The sequence below is a fragment of the Halichoerus grypus genome, chromosome 14 (assembly GCF_964656455.1).
Source record: "Halichoerus grypus chromosome 14, mHalGry1.hap1.1, whole genome shotgun sequence".
NCBI classification, from domain to species: domain Eukaryota; kingdom Metazoa; phylum Chordata; class Mammalia; order Carnivora; family Phocidae; genus Halichoerus; species Halichoerus grypus.
The window spans coordinates 84,292,970-84,310,432 of record NC_135725.1 but is presented as its reverse complement, the minus strand read 5'-3'; the positions used below and the strand labels follow the sequence as shown (position 1 = coordinate 84,310,432).

The window sequence follows — 17,463 nt, the reverse complement described above, 5'->3', positions numbered from 1 at the left end:
ACAGACGTTGGCGAGGATGTGGAGAAAGGGGAACCCTCCTTCACAATGCAAACTGGTGCAGCCACTCTGGAAAACAGTATGGAGGTTCCTCAAAAAGTTGAAAATAGAGCTACCCTATGACCCAGCAATTGCACTACTGGGTATTTATCCCAAAGATACAAATGTAGTGATCCGAAGGGGCACCTGCACCCCAACATTTATAGCAGCAATGTCCACAATAGCCAAACTATGGAAAGAGCCCAGATGTCCATCAACAGATGAATGGATAAAGATGTGGTATATACGTACAATGGAATATTATGCAGCCATCAAAAAAAAAATGAAATCTTGCCATTTGCAATGACATGGATGGAACTAGAGGGTACTATGCTAAGCGAAATAACTCAATCAGAGAAAGACAAGTATCATATGATCTCACTGATATGACGAATTTGAGAAACAAGACAGAGGATCATAGGGGAAGGGAGGGAAAAACGAAACAAGATGAAATCAGAGAGGGAGACAAACAAAAGACAGGGGTGGGAGGGATAGGGTGGCTGGGTGACAGACACTGGAGAGGGTGCTCACGGTGCTATGGTGAGCGCCGTGAATTGTGTAATTCATGAATCACAGACCTGTACCCCTGAAACAATATATTATGTGCTAATAAAAAAAAATGGGATATATTTCCCTCTCTGTGTATTTGCACAGGCCTTGTTACTTGCTTTGGCTAAAAGAGTAAAAAAGTGTGCCAGTTTCAAGGCTAGGCCTCAAAAGACCCTTATAAACTTCTGCCCTCTTTTTCATCCTTGCTTCTGCCATGAGCACAAGCTTAAGCTAGCCTGCTGGTGGATGAGGGACCACATGGAACAAAGCAAAGGTCATCCTAGAGCAGCCAGCTCTCCTCACTGACCAACTATCCCCCAGCTAAGATTAGCAGAGCTCCCTACTCAACCACCAGTGACTGCAGATACATGAGTCAGCCCAGTCCAAATCAGAACCACCCAGCTGACCCACAGACATGAGTGCACAAATAAATGTTTGTTGTTTTAAGTCACTAAGTTTTGAGATGATTTGTTATGTAGCAATTACTCTGGAAATAGTTAACTGATAAGCCCATACTAAAATATTTTCTTCACTTGACTTGAATACATCCCCCTGAAAGAGTTTTCTCTCTTCCCTTGACTAATGAGAAGCAGTCTATAATTTGTCCCAATTTACTTCTTAACCTAGTGTTCACAAAATGTAGACCACCAACCACCTACATCAGAACAGCCACACCTACATCAGAATCACCTAGAGGGCTTGTTAAGTGATATTCTTTCAACTTCTGTCTTAAGGTACTATTTTAGGTTTCTCTCTTATGTGCAGAAAATTTAATCCTAACTGATATGACAAACTAATCCAGTAAAATACAATATTACTTTTATTTAAGCCACACATATCCCAACTGGCAATGCTCTTTTCCTTTATGAAAATGAACTGAGGTCTCAGACCCAGCTGATCTGCAATCTGCCCTCAACACTCCCTCGAAGGCCACCAGTGATCTTTAAATGAACAAATCCAAAGAACTTTTTCAAATTAATCTTCTTAAAGCACAATATGTATCCATCTACTTTTCAATCCTTACCCCACATTATTCCCCTATTTGATAGTTCCTGAGTAAGTACTATGGTTTCCCACTTCCCTGACTTGCTTATACTATTCTATTCCTTCACCTAGAATGCCCCATCTTGAGTTTCTGCCAACGCAATGTGAGCCGGGCTTTAAGGCTATAGCATTTTCTTCCACTAAGCTTTCCCCTACACTTCCAACCACATGTATCTCTCACTCAGAACTGCCAAGGCACTTTTATAACACTTTTAGACATTTGTATACCATCTTCTCCCTATTCTAAGTTCCTTTAACCCCAAGTATTTATCTTTGTATCCCTTAAAATGTCAATATTACAGAATTGAAATGCTAACTATTATAGAATTCAAGCAATTCATTTTAATTATTCTATGTAGCTTAAGCCTAAAAAATTCATTTACCAACTAAACATTTTTAAGAACTGAAAGAACTATGAATAAACGCAAGTTTAATAGTCATTATATAATCAACTTAAACTTATTCTTTTACTGAACACAGCCAATCTACATGAAAACACACAGTTTATCTTGCAGCCAGGTAAATTCTTTGCTACTTGAGCAACTGTGTTCAGCTTCACTTTACCTTGCTCATGCTCTAATAGCTGTAGAGCTTCAACTCCATTACTCCCAGAAGGTCCTGCTCCAAGTTCTGATACAGACTCTCCTTCCAAGTCTAGAGAGGATACTGAATTGGAGCGATTTGACGGACCTAGAGAAATGTTTATACTGTGAGTGAGCTTTTTAAAAGTCATGAGCCACCATGCAACTTTTCATGCCTTCAAAACAGACTGAAGACTGATTAAGGTACATTTATTTATTGCTATGTATGTATTTATTTTAAAGAGAGAGAATATACAAGCAGGGGGCATGGGGAGAGGCAGAGGGAGAGAGAGAATCTCAAGCAGAGTCCCTGCTGAGCATGCCGGATGCAGGGCTTGATTCCACAACCCCGAGATCATGACCTCAGCCGAAATCAAGAGCCAGATACTTAACCAACTGAGCCACCCAGGTGCCCCAAGGTGCTTTTATTTATGTACTTATTTTTATTAAGGTGCTTTTTAAATTTTTTTATTTATTTTGGGGGGGCAGAGGGAGAGGAAGAGAGAATCTTAAGAAGGCTCCATGCCCAGTATGGAGCCCAACATGGGGTGCAATCTAACTACCCTGAGATCATGACCTGAGCCGAACTCAAGAGTGGGATGCTTAACTAACTGAGCCACCCAGGTGCCCCGAGGTGCTTTTAATACTGCATCCATACCTTAAAAATACACACGCCCTTTAAGCCAGCAATTGTGCTTCTAGGAATTTATCCTAGGAAACAATTCAAAAATTCATCTAAAGTTGCTTGTCAAAGGGCTTTTTATGATGCTTGAAAAGCAGAAACAATCTATATGTTTAATCATACAAGAATGTTTAAATTATCCCCACTTGAAGTTAAAGAAAAAAAACCATTAAGAACCTAAGATACTTAAGAATGTTAAATTACAAAGGGAAATGTCACTGCTATACTGTTAAACAAAAAAGGGTTACAAAACAACATAAACCTACTTTTGCTATAAATAAAAATCGAAATGCTGTTTTAATAGAATGGTAGGGGCTCCTGGGTGGCTCAGTCGGTTAAGCATCCAACTCTTAATCTCAGCTCAGGTCTTGATCTCAGGGTCATAATTTCAAGCCCCATGTTGGGCTCCACACCCAGGAAAAAAACAGAATGGTAAAATTACAGATGATTCCATTTCTTTTCTGCATTTTCTAGAATGAATGTACATTACTTCTGTTCTAAAAAGTTAGAGAAAAAGGAAAAGCTATTATGTTTTGTTTAAAATGATAGTAAACTTGGGACGCCTGGGTGGCTCAGTCGGTTAAGCATCTGCCTTCAGCTCAGGTCATGATCCCAGGGTTCTGGGGGGATCGAGTCCTGCATCGGGCTCCTTGCTCAGCAGGAAGCCTGCTTCTCCCTCTACCGCTCCCCCTGCTTGTGCACGCTCTGTCTCTTCCTCTGACAAATAAAATCTTTAAAAAATTAAAATCTTTAAAAAAAATGAAAAGATAGTAAACTGAACTTTCTTCATTAAAAAAGTCTGTCCTCATACATGAAATGACAAATTCTCACTTCACAATCTACGCTTTTAATTTTCTAATTTTATTCCATTTCCATTGTATCTTCCTGCTTCATAAAGGTGCATGTGTGTAAATAAAGAAATACAGAACATTAAAAGTATACACAACATCCTAAAATACTAGTGAGTCCATTTTTCCCATCTAGACATGCACTATATCCCTCTAAAGGAGCTCCATAAGCTTTGGTATACATTAATTAATACTAGAGAAACCTGGCATTATTCAAGTCTCAATGAAGACTTGTATCTTCTCCATTTTATATGATCAAAGGTCTCTTGCAATCTTTTTCTTTTTTAATTTTTTTCTTGCAATCTTCATTTATTCCAGAAACAATCTTTATAGCCAACTGTTCAAGGTCATTAGAGGAAAACTTCATTACTCTCCTCAGGTTGAGGAACAGATGGTATAATTATAATTTATAAGGCTCCTTTAAAGATCACAAAACAAAGTATTACTTGAATCACACAACTCTTTGAATGAAGTAACCCTTCACCTTCAGATATTCCTTCCAGATTATCACTGCAGAGGGAAAAGCGCAAGGTTTTATCAGGTTTACCGTGGAGTTTGTTTTCATCGACAGGGACATCTCCTTGTCCTCCATCTGAAAGTTGCATGTTTAGGACCTGACAAATAAAATGCCAGAAAAAAAAATAAATAAAAATAAAAAAATAAAAAATAAAATGTCATTGGTTTATCAGAACTGAAAGATTACTAATAGGAAAACAGACCACAGCAAATGCATATTTACGTTCTTCTTAATCTTAAAATTCTCATTTTTAACTAAAAACCCATTCACAAGATTCTGATCAAGCTTTTAAGTACCCTTAGAATAAAAGTAGATCAGTTAAAACAAAAGTGAACCTATGCCCTTCCATCACCAGGTATCAGAGATTGAACAGGCAATCGGGTATAGTGAGTAATGGGTAGGATCATAAGAATCAAAAGGCTTTGGAATCAGCAAGCTGGTGGTCCTTCTGGCTCTGCCATGTGCCAACTATGTAATCTTGGGTAAGTGATTTAAGCTTTATCTTTAAAGAATCATGGTAACAGTATTCATGCCATGGAGTTGTTGAGGATTAAATTAAAAAATGCACAGAAAGCATTCTGCATGGCAAAATGACATTAAATTTGCAGTACATTTTTTTGAAAGTTAATAAGCTAATTTAACAGGAAGAAAACATAGGAACAAATTATCTTGTAGGCACCAGAATTCAATCAATCCAGTTTGAACCTTGTCTCGATCACCATATAGACAGCCACAAAAGTCCATACCAGAAGCTGAAGTGTGACTTCACAGCCATCTCTAGCTTAGAGCTGATGGCCTTTTTACAAGGTTTCTATTTGTTAGATGACTTCCAAATAACAGAATTACTTTTCACTACATACAAGCCTCGTAACTCTGCTGGAAACATGTATCTCCAACCTAATGAAGAACTGAGTGCTTTGCTGAAAGTCTAACAGCATGTTTAAGCACACCTGGAACTCGAAATCACAGCCACTGAGATCCTAGGCTGTTGGCAGAATATGAAGGAAGAATAGTCTCCTCACTTAAAAAGAAGAAAAATTAAAAAACCCAAAACCCTCTAGGTGCTGTTTTGGCCCTGCATTTAAATGAGTAAATTAGAGGGTTTTTTAATGGCTCTATACCTTTATTCATGTGATGCTTTTAAAAAGCCATTTAAAAATAGAGTTATCTTGGGCTGCCTGGGTATTCAGTTGGTTAAGCGTCTGACTCTTTTTGGCTCAGGTCATGATCTCAGGGTTGTGAGATGGAGCCCCACGTCCAGCTCTGCACTGGGTGTGGAGCCTGCTTAAGATTCTCTCTCTCCTGGGGTGTCTGAGTGGCTCAGTGGGTTAAGCGTCTACCTTCGGCTCAGGTCATGATCTCAGGGTCCTGGGATCGAGCAGCATGTTGGGCTCCCTGCTCAGCGGGGAGTCTGCTTTTCCCTCTCTCTCTGCCCCTTTTCCCCTCCCCCTGCTGGTGCTCTCTCTCAAATAAATAAAATCCTTAAAAAAAAAAAAAAACTCTTCCTCTCCCTCTGCTCCTCCCCCCTCCCTCCCTCTCAAATAAATAAATAAATAAAAATAGAATTATTTTCCTATTGCTTGAAATTAAATGCAGACATAAAATTTTTACATTTTGTATTTTTAAGATAACTTGGTACTTTAAACTCATAGTGAGCAACGTACAAAGAATCTTCAGGAAAAATATATCTAAAGGCCTAGAGAATGATAAGATTAACAGCAAACAAAAGGCTCATACCATAATGAAGATATTTCCCTACACAGGGATTCAAGGCTGCCAGAGCTGGGAACTGGAGGAAGGTTAACACGGGAAGGTAAAATGCCACAGAGCTCCCTGACTGAAATTCAGCAGTTGTTTTTCCTCATTCAACATTCCCCTAGATGTTATAAGTTTATTACATTCCAGAGTTCCTAAAAAGTTAATTCAGACAGTTTTTGCCAGCTCATTTGTGGTGTGTGTGTGTGTGTGTGTGTGTGTGTGTACAGAGTTCTGGAATTTGACAGAACTCTTTCCTAACGGTCACGCCACAGTTCCAAATACGGCTGTATCAACCACTACCATCATTTCATCGACCACTAGAACTGGTCACTTCGTCCCAGGTCATGAATAGGTTTGTTTTGGTTTTTTTTTAAGATTTTATTTATTTATTTGACAGAGATAGAGCCAGAGAGCACAAGCAGAGGGAATGACAGAGGGAGAGGGAGAAGCAGGCTCTGCACTGAGCAGGGAGCCCGATGCGGGACTTGATCCGAGGACCCTGGGATCATGACCTGAGCCGAAGGCAGATGCTTAACTATCTGAGCCACCCAGGTGCCCCATGAATAGGTTTTCTTGACTAATAAGCAGTCCGTGTTGAATATAAAATGTTGCTTCTTTTTTATTTCTTCATTCTTTTTCCCTCTGTCCCAAGCTCTTCTGTTTACAAATATCTTAAAAGCGATGCCCACATCCCAAGACCATTTCTTCAAAATATTTTACTTTCTTCGTTTTCAGTTCTGTCTTCCATTTCTTCCTAACCAACCAAAGAACAGACAGTATTTCTAAACAATCTGGCTCTCTAAAGCAAGAATACCACTACATCATTAGAAAGAAACAAAAAACATTTCCTACAGGTCACTGGAAAAGTCTTTTCAATTTCCATACTACAATTTCCTGGCTTCCTGTCTCTTCTACACAATGAGGAAAATTCCTCTTGGTGTAGACCTAATCACCAGCTACCATGCTATCAATTCAATGTATTAATGTGAAAGGCCCCCTAGAACTATTCAGAGGGAGTTTGGCATTTAATGCACTCATTAAATGCATATTGACTTATAGAAGCAAGAGACCATGAATGAGAAAAAAAAGAAGCTAATTCCTTAATATTGATGGCTATAAGTTAAATTAACAATACATTCATACCTCATTTTCCGACATCATCCCTGGAGTGAGTTGGGGACCTGTCCCTAAGGAAATGACCAAAACCTCTTCTGGCTGTACTTCCTGGATGGTTTCTTGAGATGACCCTTCATGGTCCATATGTAAGTCCATTAGCACATTGGTGCGGCTTCTACTTCGAGCTGCTAATAAAAAAATATTCAAATATGATAATTTAGAGAACAAGACAAGACGAAGAAAATGGTACAGTAAATACAAAAATGTATCTTCTATTAATGTAGGACATTTGCACATGCACAAAAAAAGAGGGGTGAGAATATGAATTTAAAAAAAAACCCTACATCTTCCCAGTTACTCTGATGACTGACACAGATTCTCCTTCAAAACTGATAGAAACAATAGTCTATGTGTATCTGACATCGAGTGACACACGGATGAGCACGCCTGCAGAACAGCAAACACATCTCTCAGCTTAAGGCTTGGAGTAACAAGAAGAGCACTACCTTATTTCTTATCAAGATACCTTCAACTATTTCTCCTATAAAAGGATTTAACTGTCACTGAACTTACAAGCATCAAAAAACTTCATACAGAAATCTGAGAGCCATATAAAGTAATATATGCTAATTGGACAACCATTGACAAAATCAGAATCAGTTTTTGAAGACACATTGATTTTCCTGAAATGTACTAATCTCCTTCCAAAAATGCAGGAAAAAAGACTTCCCTTCCCTTCTGCTTTATAGAAACATTCTAAATTAATGAAAAATCTAATTATTTTGGGGTGCTTTTTTTCTATAAGTAAGCAAGTTTTACCTATAAGTAAAAACAAGTAATACTTTTTTCTAAAATAATCATCCTACACATCTTACAAGAACTTTTGGACACTGAAAGATTTAGATAGTTTGACAATTTCTCTATAAGTTTAAGTCTTCCGTGATAAGCTTCAAATTTCTTTCAGACGGCAGTAAAATTCAGTACAACCGGAATACTAAATAGAAATTCTACTTCAGTGCAAAATAATCAAAAGCACAGACATAAAGCAAAAACACTCTATAATAACAAAAGTCTTTCAACTTCACTTTGAGTGAAAGCTGACCTACTTGAAGACAGAAATATAAAGAATCCTCTTCCAGCGCCTGGCGGCTAAGTCCGTTGAGCTTCCGACTCTTGGTTTCTTGGTTTTGGCTCAGGTCATGATCTCAGGATTGTTGGATTGAGCCCCATGTCAAGCTCTGCGCTCAGCGGGGAGTCTGCTTGAGATTCTTTCCCTCTCCTTCTCTCTCTGCCCCTCCCCACCCGGTGTGTGCACCCACTCTCTCTAATAAATAAATAAATCTTAAAAAAAAAAATAGAGAGTCCTCTACACAATGCTGTAGATCTGTTCATTAATCACTCTTACTTTCAAAATCCAGAGCACAGATCAATTTCCAAAAGTCGAACAAAGGCTCACTCCCACCTTTTATTTGCTGACACTCACTCACTGTCTTCTACTGAACTGTGAACTTAAATCCAACTTTATGAACAACTACATGAATCTTAAGCAACAAACCTTATAATTTATAAAAATGCAAGTAATCAAAATCCATGTAGCAATTTACATAAAGCAAAAGCAACATGCACATGGAGCACACTTTCATATACTATTTCTTAAATGAAAGTTATATAAGAAGAGGAAGAACAGCCTATTACCCACCAAATGGGGTTACTAGAGTAATATGAGCAGTGAGATTGGTGGCTGAGGGATCCCAGGCAGTGATGGCTGCTAACTGTTGTCCTGGGTTGCGAAAGCATTAAACAGAAAGAAAATCAACCCTCTGAATAATGGACACATTTTTTAAAAATATGAAATAAATTCAATGACCAGGTCATATGACTATACAAGCTAATAGTGGGCAAACATTTGAAGTTTATTTTCCATTATACCCATATTTAATGATACTTCTAGATGACAAGAAATGAAAGAACTAATGTACAGGAGTGAATAATGGAGGAAAAAATCTCTGATTTACTAAAAATCATTTATTTCTTCATGTTAAAAAAGTGCAAACAGGTTATAATATTAAAAATAACTGAGTGCTGGGGCACCTGGATGGCTAGTTGGTTAAGCACCCAACTCTTGATTTCAGTTCAGGCTGTGATCTCAGGGTTGTGAGATCGAGCCCCACATCAGGCCCCACGTTCAGTGGGGAGTCTGCGTCTCTCTCTCTCCCTCTGCCCCCTGCCCTGCTCGTGTGCTCCCACTCCCTCTCTCTTTCTCTAAAATAAATAAATATTTTTTAAAAATCACTGAGTGTCAAACTTCCTTTTTTTCTATTTTTAATTCTGAAAACTGACATTTTGGGATGATGAAAGCCAAAGGCTTGAAGATACGATGCCATATTTTTGTTGATGATATTATTCCATATTAGGTTAAATGTAAGATGGATTAATTTTAAGAAACTGTCAGTTCTTAACAAACCAGCTCATGGAAGTTTAAAAATGAAATCCCATTCTTCAAAATGTGTAAAATAACTATTAATGTTCACTAACTGTTGCTAAGCTCATTTTCATTAAAAAATGGGCACTAAAACACTGCTCCCTTGGCCTAAACACTCTTTCTCTCCCTCTCTGGTCTACTCTGTCTAACTCCCATTCATCCTTCAAGAGAAGGTATATGCTTCACTGTCTCCAGGATCTTCTCCTGACACCGTCGCCAACATGGGTGCCCCATAAGCCTCCATGTATGCTTATCTCCATCAAACACAGCATAATGACAGCAATTGGTCTCCTCTTATTCTCCCCAACTAGACTATCAGCAACTACCAGAGCAACGGCATATCCTAGTGGTCTTTGTATCCCCAGTGTCTAACACAGTGCCCCCCCATGCAGGATAGTCATTACACCTACTCTTTTTGCATGGATTTTTTGCATGAATTAAATGAAACAACATCTATAAAGTGCTCATCCACAGTCTGGTACAGAGTACATGGTAATACTAAATGTGTGTGTGTGTGTGTGTATAGATAACAGATGTTTACTAAGTGAATAAAACTTAATTAAACCCAATTCTTAAACTTGACAAAATGAAACCTTTATTTTATAAAATAACAAAGATAACCTTAGCTCACTTGATAAAAATTATTAAAAATAACAATAATGGAAAAGTTGTAACTGTATTTTCAACTTTACCGACAGAAACCTCTACGTTATTATTATATTATTTAGAACTTTGAAGAAATGACAGGGCTACATAATTCAAATACTGACACTTTCAAAATTTTCCCAAAAAAGTTACAAAAATATCAATAAAGTATACTGTAGGTGGCATGATCTCAATTAACTATGAAAAGTATGTCTAGATAAAGCTAAAGCCTACACATAAACCTTAACTGGTCCAATTTTTAAAAATTGTATTAGTATCAGTAAACACAAAGGGAAAGGCTTTCCCAAATTATTTAAAACCATATTCCAAAACACTGAGCAGTAATAAAGGTCAATAAAAAAATACTATACTTAAGGGAAAGCCCGAATATGAGAAATGCTCTTTACCTATAGGCAATCGATTCTTTTTATTTGCTGGAGTGGTTGCTGGAGACAGCTGAGGAGTATTATAGGGAGTCATTTCCAAACTGCTGCTTTTTCCTGGCTTTGCCTGGGGCAGGTTTGCCAATAAATTGTCAAGAGCCATCCTATCTTCTCTCAGTTGATCTCCAGACATCACACTCTTCATAAAATTCACCTGGCAAAGGTAAAAGGACATTAGCTAGTGAGATCAATTTTTCAAACACAATATCTATTTCTCACACAATGTACTTATCTATGACTCTGCCCATGCTTAGATAAATTACTTTTGAGAAAATCCTATTAAAGAATAAGGCCATTACCAGAGTAATAAGCTGACTATAGGTTATATAAACCACAGTTCTGCTCAATCCTTCCAGAAGATTAACGGAGGACATTGGAGGGGTCTCCACTGCACGGCCCCCAATCACAACATCAAGAAAAGCAGCAACACAGCTCTGTTAAACAGGAAAAGATCACAGTGAAATATTTCCTCTTTAAAATAAGGGGACAAAATTTCTGGTTAAGGTAGACAAGCACGCAAAAGTTTTTCTTCTTGAAAATTATATTAAACCCAACAATGAAAAAATTAAACTCTTTTTAAATTGACACAGAATTGTCTCCATGAAATTCTGGTATGTGAAACAAACATGACACAAAACAGTACACACTCCCCTACCATTTGTGAAAAGGGATGGATGGGGTGACTGGGAAAACATATGTAAGAATTTGCTTGTATACATATAGACCTCTTGAAGAAAACATGAAACACTGAGAACATCGAGAACCTTTTGGGGAGGAAATAAAGGTTAGAGATCAGAGGTAAAAGTGGAATTTCACTATAAACCTCTGAATTTTAAATAAGGCTGAATGGGGGGGGCGCCTGGGTGGCTCAGTCGTTAAGCGTCCACCTTCGGCTCAGGTCATGATCCCAGGGTCCTGGGATCGAGTCCCACATCGGGCTCCCTGCTCAGCGGGAAACCTGCTTCTCTCTCTCCCACTCCCCCTGCTTGTGTTCCCTCTCTCGCGGTCTCTCTCTCTCTGTTGAAAAATAAATAAAATCTTAAAATAAATAAATAAATAAATAAGGCTGAATGTATAGCCTACTCAAATATGATTAAAATCTAATTTAACTGAACAATGCTATAAAACATATTTATGAAATACACTTAAAATTATACAATTGTCGCTCATTTCCTTTTGTGATTTTTTTAATTACACGATTTAAAGATTTATTCATCCATTTTAGAAAGAGAGAGTGCGTATGCGTGTGCACACACATGCACTCAGTGGGGAGGGACAGAAAGAAAGGGACAGGGAGAGACTCTAAAGCAGATCCTGGCTGAGCACAGAGCCTAACCTGGGCCAATCTCAGGACCGTGAGATCATGATCTGAACAGAACCCAAAACTCAAGACACTCAACTGACTGAGCCATCCTATTTATTTTAAGACTTTTTTTTTTTTTTTAAAGTAATCTCTATGCCCCGGGGAGCCTGAGCAGCTCATTGGACTCCTCATTTCTGCTCTGATCAGGATCTCGGGGTCATGGGATTCAGCCCTACATGGGGCTCTGCACTTAGCATGGAGTCTACTTGAAATTCTTTCCCCCTCCCTCTCCCTCTGCTCCTCCCCCTGCCTGCATATGCACGCCCTCTCTAAATAAATAAATAAATAAATAAATAAATAAAATATTTAAAGTAATCTCTACATCCAACATGGGGCTAGAACTCCAACCCCGAGATCAAGAGTTGCATGCTCTACTGACTGAGCCAGCCAGGCGCCTTATCAAATTTTTAAAATAAAATAATCTTAAAAGCTCTTTGGCTCTCATTACAGTGGCATCTCCTCAACACTTCAATTAAGTGAGAATTAGTAATCTTTAGTTACATCTTCCTTTAAATGCTGCTGATCCAACATTGTATTCTCTATAGCTATACCAAGGGTAATTGAAAAGAGTAATTTCTTAATAAACTAAAGGACAAGATTAAAGAAAGACAATAGTTAAGTTCACTAATACTTTGGCAAAATTTTCTATAAATGGTATTTCACACAAGATAGTATTCATTCTTACTTTGTCAAATTTTCCAAGGCTGCTCTTTGTCCGGGGATCTCCCTCTTCAGAGCCGGTCATTGCCAACTGCTGCAAAAGGCGGCCAACCTGTAACCCAAAGCAGTAGTTGGGAGACACGGACTATAGATATTTACAAATTCTTCTCTATGAAACTGCTTCCATTCCAGTCTAAAAAGCTGTTTCATAATAATATTTACACCATCTGACCAGGCATGCAAAGCAGGGTCCCAAATTAAACGTGTATCTTCTCTACATCAGCTTTTACTATATTTAGATGAAGAGTTATAGACAATAAATAGAAATTTTTATTTTAACATTACATTGACAATATGAAATAAAAATAAAATACCTCTGTTTCTGGTATTATACTTTTCATACATTTAGGAATTTTAAAATTCACTGCAAAAGTTGATTCAAATTACCTGAAGTTAATATTAAATACTTTTCCCTTTATAGTTCACAAAATTCTCAAGGTAGAATTTTTTTTCTAGATTTAAAAAATCCTACAGAACAGAGCTGCTTGGAAAGTAAATGTTAATTCACAGAGCAAGTTCCTTACTGGTAAAAGAGAACTGTTAATCTACTCTCTTTACATTTTTTTTAGATTTATTTATTTATTTCAGAAGAGGCAGGAGGGACAGAGGGAGAGAATCTCAAGCAGACTCCCCAATAAGCACAGAGCCCAACATGGGGCTCGATCTCACAAACCTGAGATCATGACCTGAGCCAAAATCAAGAGTCAGACGCTTATCGATTGAGCCACCCAGGCGACCCTAATCTATTCTCTTTAAAGACACTTTGAGGAAAGCTCATATCATACAGTATCATCTTAATATCTGGTACAATTCCCTTTTTTACTCATTTTGAGAAAATAAGTGATTCAATCTCTACTGGAATGACAAAAATAAAAACCTACAACTATACTATCTTAAGAATAAATTTATTGTTTCATAGATGATAAAAAACTTTAAATTTTATTTCGGGGATTTTTATATAGTTAATTGCTAAACATACCAACATAAGAGAAATGTCCTTGGGAAGAAAAAACTTATCATTAAAAAAACATCATCCAGGGGCACCCAGGTGGCTCAGTCATTGGGTGTCTGCCTTCGGCTCGGGTCATGATCTCAGGGTCCTGGGATCGAGCCCCATATCAGGCTCCCTGCTCCACGGGAGGCCTGCTTCTCCCTCTCCCACTCCCCCTGCTTGTGTTCCCGCTCTCACTCTCTCTCTCTGTCAAATAAATAAAATCTTTAAGGGGAGCCTGGGTGGCTCAGTCGTTAAGCGTCTGCCTTCGGCTCAGGTCATGATCCCGGGGTCTGGGATCGAGCCCCGCATCGGGCTCCCCATTCCGCGGGAAGCCTGCTTCTCCCTCTCCCACTCCCCCTGCTTGTGTTCCCTCTCTCGCTGTCTCTCTCTCTGTCAAATAAATAAATATTTAAAAATAAATAAATAAATAAATAAAATCTTTAAAAAAAATATCATCCAAAGATATATTATATTCTAAATAAACTCAATTTCTTCTTTATAGTATTTCTGGAGGATAGGATATGATTAAAAGATTCCCTTAAGAAATAATAACATGGGAGTGGCTGGGTGGCTCAGTCAGTTCAGCATCCGACTCTTGATTTCAGCTCAGGTCATGATCTCAGGGTTGTGAGATCCAGCCCCACATCGGGCTCTGCACTGGGCGTGGAGCCTGCTTAGGATTCTCTCTCTCCCCCTCTCTCCCTCTGCCCCTCCCCACTCCTCTTCTCTAAAAAAAAAAATAAGTAACATGATTCCAGTAGTTCTCATGATAAAGGGGAAAAGTGCTAACATAAATCCAAAACTCCTCTTTCTGAAACTGAGGTCCAGAAGAGTTTCAGATTTTAAAATTTGAAGATTTTAGAAAGGTTGATTAGTGCATACATGTAACATAGGCAGTATTAAGGGTGGCATCCTGTAATCAAATGTATTCGCATTTCTGCAGCAAAACATGAGTATTCATGCCCTAAAAGGAATAACTAGCAGTGATAAATAGTCTCATGTTAGCTCAAGTCAGGTTTTGCTACCAAATAATGCATAAAAGATGATGTATAAATAATTTCAATCACGCTGGGTTTTGAAATCATGGGAAAGGGATGGTGGCCCTATTCTAGAAAATCTAATCAACTAGGGGCGCCTGGGTGGTTCAGCTGGTTAAGCATCTGCCTTCAGCTCAAGTCATGATCCTGGAGTTCCAGGATCAAGCCCCACATCAGGCTCTCTGCTCAGCAGGGAGTCGCTTCTCCCTCTCCCTCTGTTCTACCCCAACTTGTCCTCTCACACTCTCTCTCAAATAAATAAAATTTCAAAAATAAAAATAATTTAAAAAATAAATAAATAAAAACTAACACAAGGGGCACCTAGGTGGCTCAGTCAGTTAGGCATCTGACTCTTGGTTTCAGCTCAGGTCATGATATCAGAGTCCTGGGATCGAGCCCCACGTTGGGATCCGAGCCCAGTGGGGAGTCTGCTCAAGGATTTCTCTCCCTCTCCCTCTGTCCCTCCCCTCACTCACGTGCTCTCCCTCTCTCTCTAAAATAAATAACTAAATCTTTGGGGAACTAACAAAATATATATTTTTTAAGATTTTATTTATTTATTTATTTGACAGAGAGAGAGAGACAGCAAGCACAAGCAGGTGGAGTGGCAGGCAGAGGGACAGGGAGAAGCAGGTTTCCCGCAGCAGAGAGCTCGACTCAGGGCTTGATCCCAGGACCCTGGGATCATGACTTGAGCTGAAGGCAGATGCTTAACAGACTGAGACACCCAGGTGCCCCAAAAACTAACAAAATACTTTATGACTACAATATTTTTAAATCCCAATATAACTGCTTTTATTTCTTTTATTTCAGAGAGAGTGTGTGTGCGCGTGCATGCACATGCGCGCACAAGCGGGGGGCGGGGGGGCAGCAAAGGGAGAGACTCTCAAGCAGACACCCCGCTGAAGGTGGAGCCGGACCTTGGAGCTCAAAGCAGGGCTCAATCCCACAACCCTGAGATCATGACCCGAGCTGAAACCAAGAGTGGGACACTCAACTGACTGAACCACCCAGGTGTCCCGTAACTGCTTTTATCTCTTAAGAAGCAAATATTTAAGCCAGTTTGAGGAAAGGGAATGGTAAGAATATATACATATTGTCATCATATTTTCTGTTCCCACCCCACTACTCACTCAACTGATTTTCAACTGAATGCCATATTAATGATAATAGCAAAAGCATACCTGCATCAGATTAAATCTTGCCACCTCATTAATAGGAGCATCAGAAATTATTCCATACTGTTCTGGATTGACAACTGCAGGACAAATGAAGCAGGCCAACAGGAGATCAGTACACATTGCCCTAACCTCCCCAACTTCCAGTCTATCTACACAGGAGAGGGTTTTGTACATCTGTGACACAATCCACCTCAAACTATGTGGAAAGCAGTATGTGTTCTGTTTCAGATAACCAATAAACTTGTTCACCAGAGCCACCAGTTTGGCCTCATTGGAATCCACCATCTCTTGAACCTTTTGCCTGAATCTATCTGAGCCTTTCTCTCCAAAGAGTTTTTCCTGTTGTAATGGGGAGAACCTATCAATTAGCTTGTTTGGATCTGTTTCCAGGTGATCTTCATCTTCAACAAGCAATTGCATGATTGGCTCATGTAAAGTAGCTGTGAGGAAAAGTTTGGCGGAAAACAGTCCTTCAGAAAAAAGTTTAAATAAGATGCTGAAGGCACAAGTTCCTCTCCTCAAAAGTCGCCTGGGGTTGTCACTTTCTTTAAGTTCAAATTCAATCAAGTATCTCAAAACCTGAAGGAGGTAGCTTTCATCTTCTTGCATAATGCAGTTGCCATAGAGGGAGGTAAAAACTGTGTAAATAACACTTTGTGTGTTCTCCTGATTAAGTTTCTCCCCAGCAACCAAAGAGGAGGCAATAAGACGAGGATTCTCCCTTAACCGACTCAAGAATTCTCCATAAGCAGTCTCCTGAAATCCCAATTGCTTATATCCATCAACAAACTGTGTATCTTCCAAAATCTTGGCATGTTGGCAACATTCAGCAGGGGAAGCTTCAGCACTAAAAAATGAGCAAACAAGCAAAACAATAAAATCAATAAAAATAATACAATACATACATTCCATTGAAACCTGGAAATGTAGATTGATTATAGTCCTAGCAATGAGATCACTCCGAACTGCTCAAATCTTTCAGCCCACCAGCATCTGAATATGTAAAGAAAGGCAAAACCAAAAAGTACAAAGGAGGATAAATTCATCCTAGTAAATCAGGTTCAATGAAAAATAGCAAAAAATAACCATTCTTCTTAGCATGGAGGACATTAGGAGAAGGAAGGGAAAAATGGGGAGGGGGGAATTGGAGGGAGAGATGAACCATAAGAGACTATGGACTCTGAGAAATAAACAGGGTTTTAGAGAGGAGGAGGGAGGAGGGATTGGTTAGCCCGGTGATGGGTATTAAGAAGGGCACGTACTGCATGGAGCACTGGGTGTTATATGAAAACAATGGATCGTGGATCACCACATCAAAAACCAATGATGTATTGTATGGTGACTAACATAACATAATAAAATTAAAAAAAAAATAACCATTCTTCTGATTTCCATGATCAAAGATCAGTCCTGCTTTTTTCAGCTTCACATAAATGGAATCATACAGTATGTACTTTTCTGTATCTG

General features: G+C 38.8%; 1 protein-coding gene across 11 annotated transcripts in view; it reads right to left on the bottom strand.

The window, feature by feature from the left end:
- GAPVD1 (GTPase activating protein and VPS9 domains 1) overlaps positions 1-17,463 on the bottom strand; it is a 77,665-nt gene that overhangs the window by 31,927 nt on the left and 28,275 nt on the right. For 5 of the 11 annotated variants that reach the window (XR_013443845.1, XM_078061754.1, XM_036112907.2 and 2 more), the window contains 8 exons: positions 16,000-16,843; positions 12,750-12,836; positions 11,001-11,135; positions 10,666-10,855; positions 8,831-8,911; positions 7,159-7,319; positions 4,225-4,354; positions 2,194-2,319 (listed from right to left, as the gene is read on the bottom strand). Coding sequence is in view for 10 of the 11 variants with exons in the window: in XM_078061754.1 (XP_077917880.1) it covers positions 2,194-2,319; positions 4,225-4,354; positions 7,159-7,319; positions 8,831-8,911; positions 10,666-10,855; positions 11,001-11,135; positions 12,750-12,836; positions 16,000-16,843 (1,754 nt within the window). In the remaining variant the exon portion in view is untranslated. The remainder of the gene's footprint in view (positions 1-2,193; positions 2,320-4,224; positions 4,355-7,158; positions 7,320-8,830; positions 8,912-10,665; positions 10,856-11,000; positions 11,136-12,749; positions 12,837-15,999; positions 16,844-17,463) is intronic. The other 6 variants (XM_078061756.1, XM_078061759.1, XM_036112912.2 and 3 more) reach the window with 4 other exon arrangements.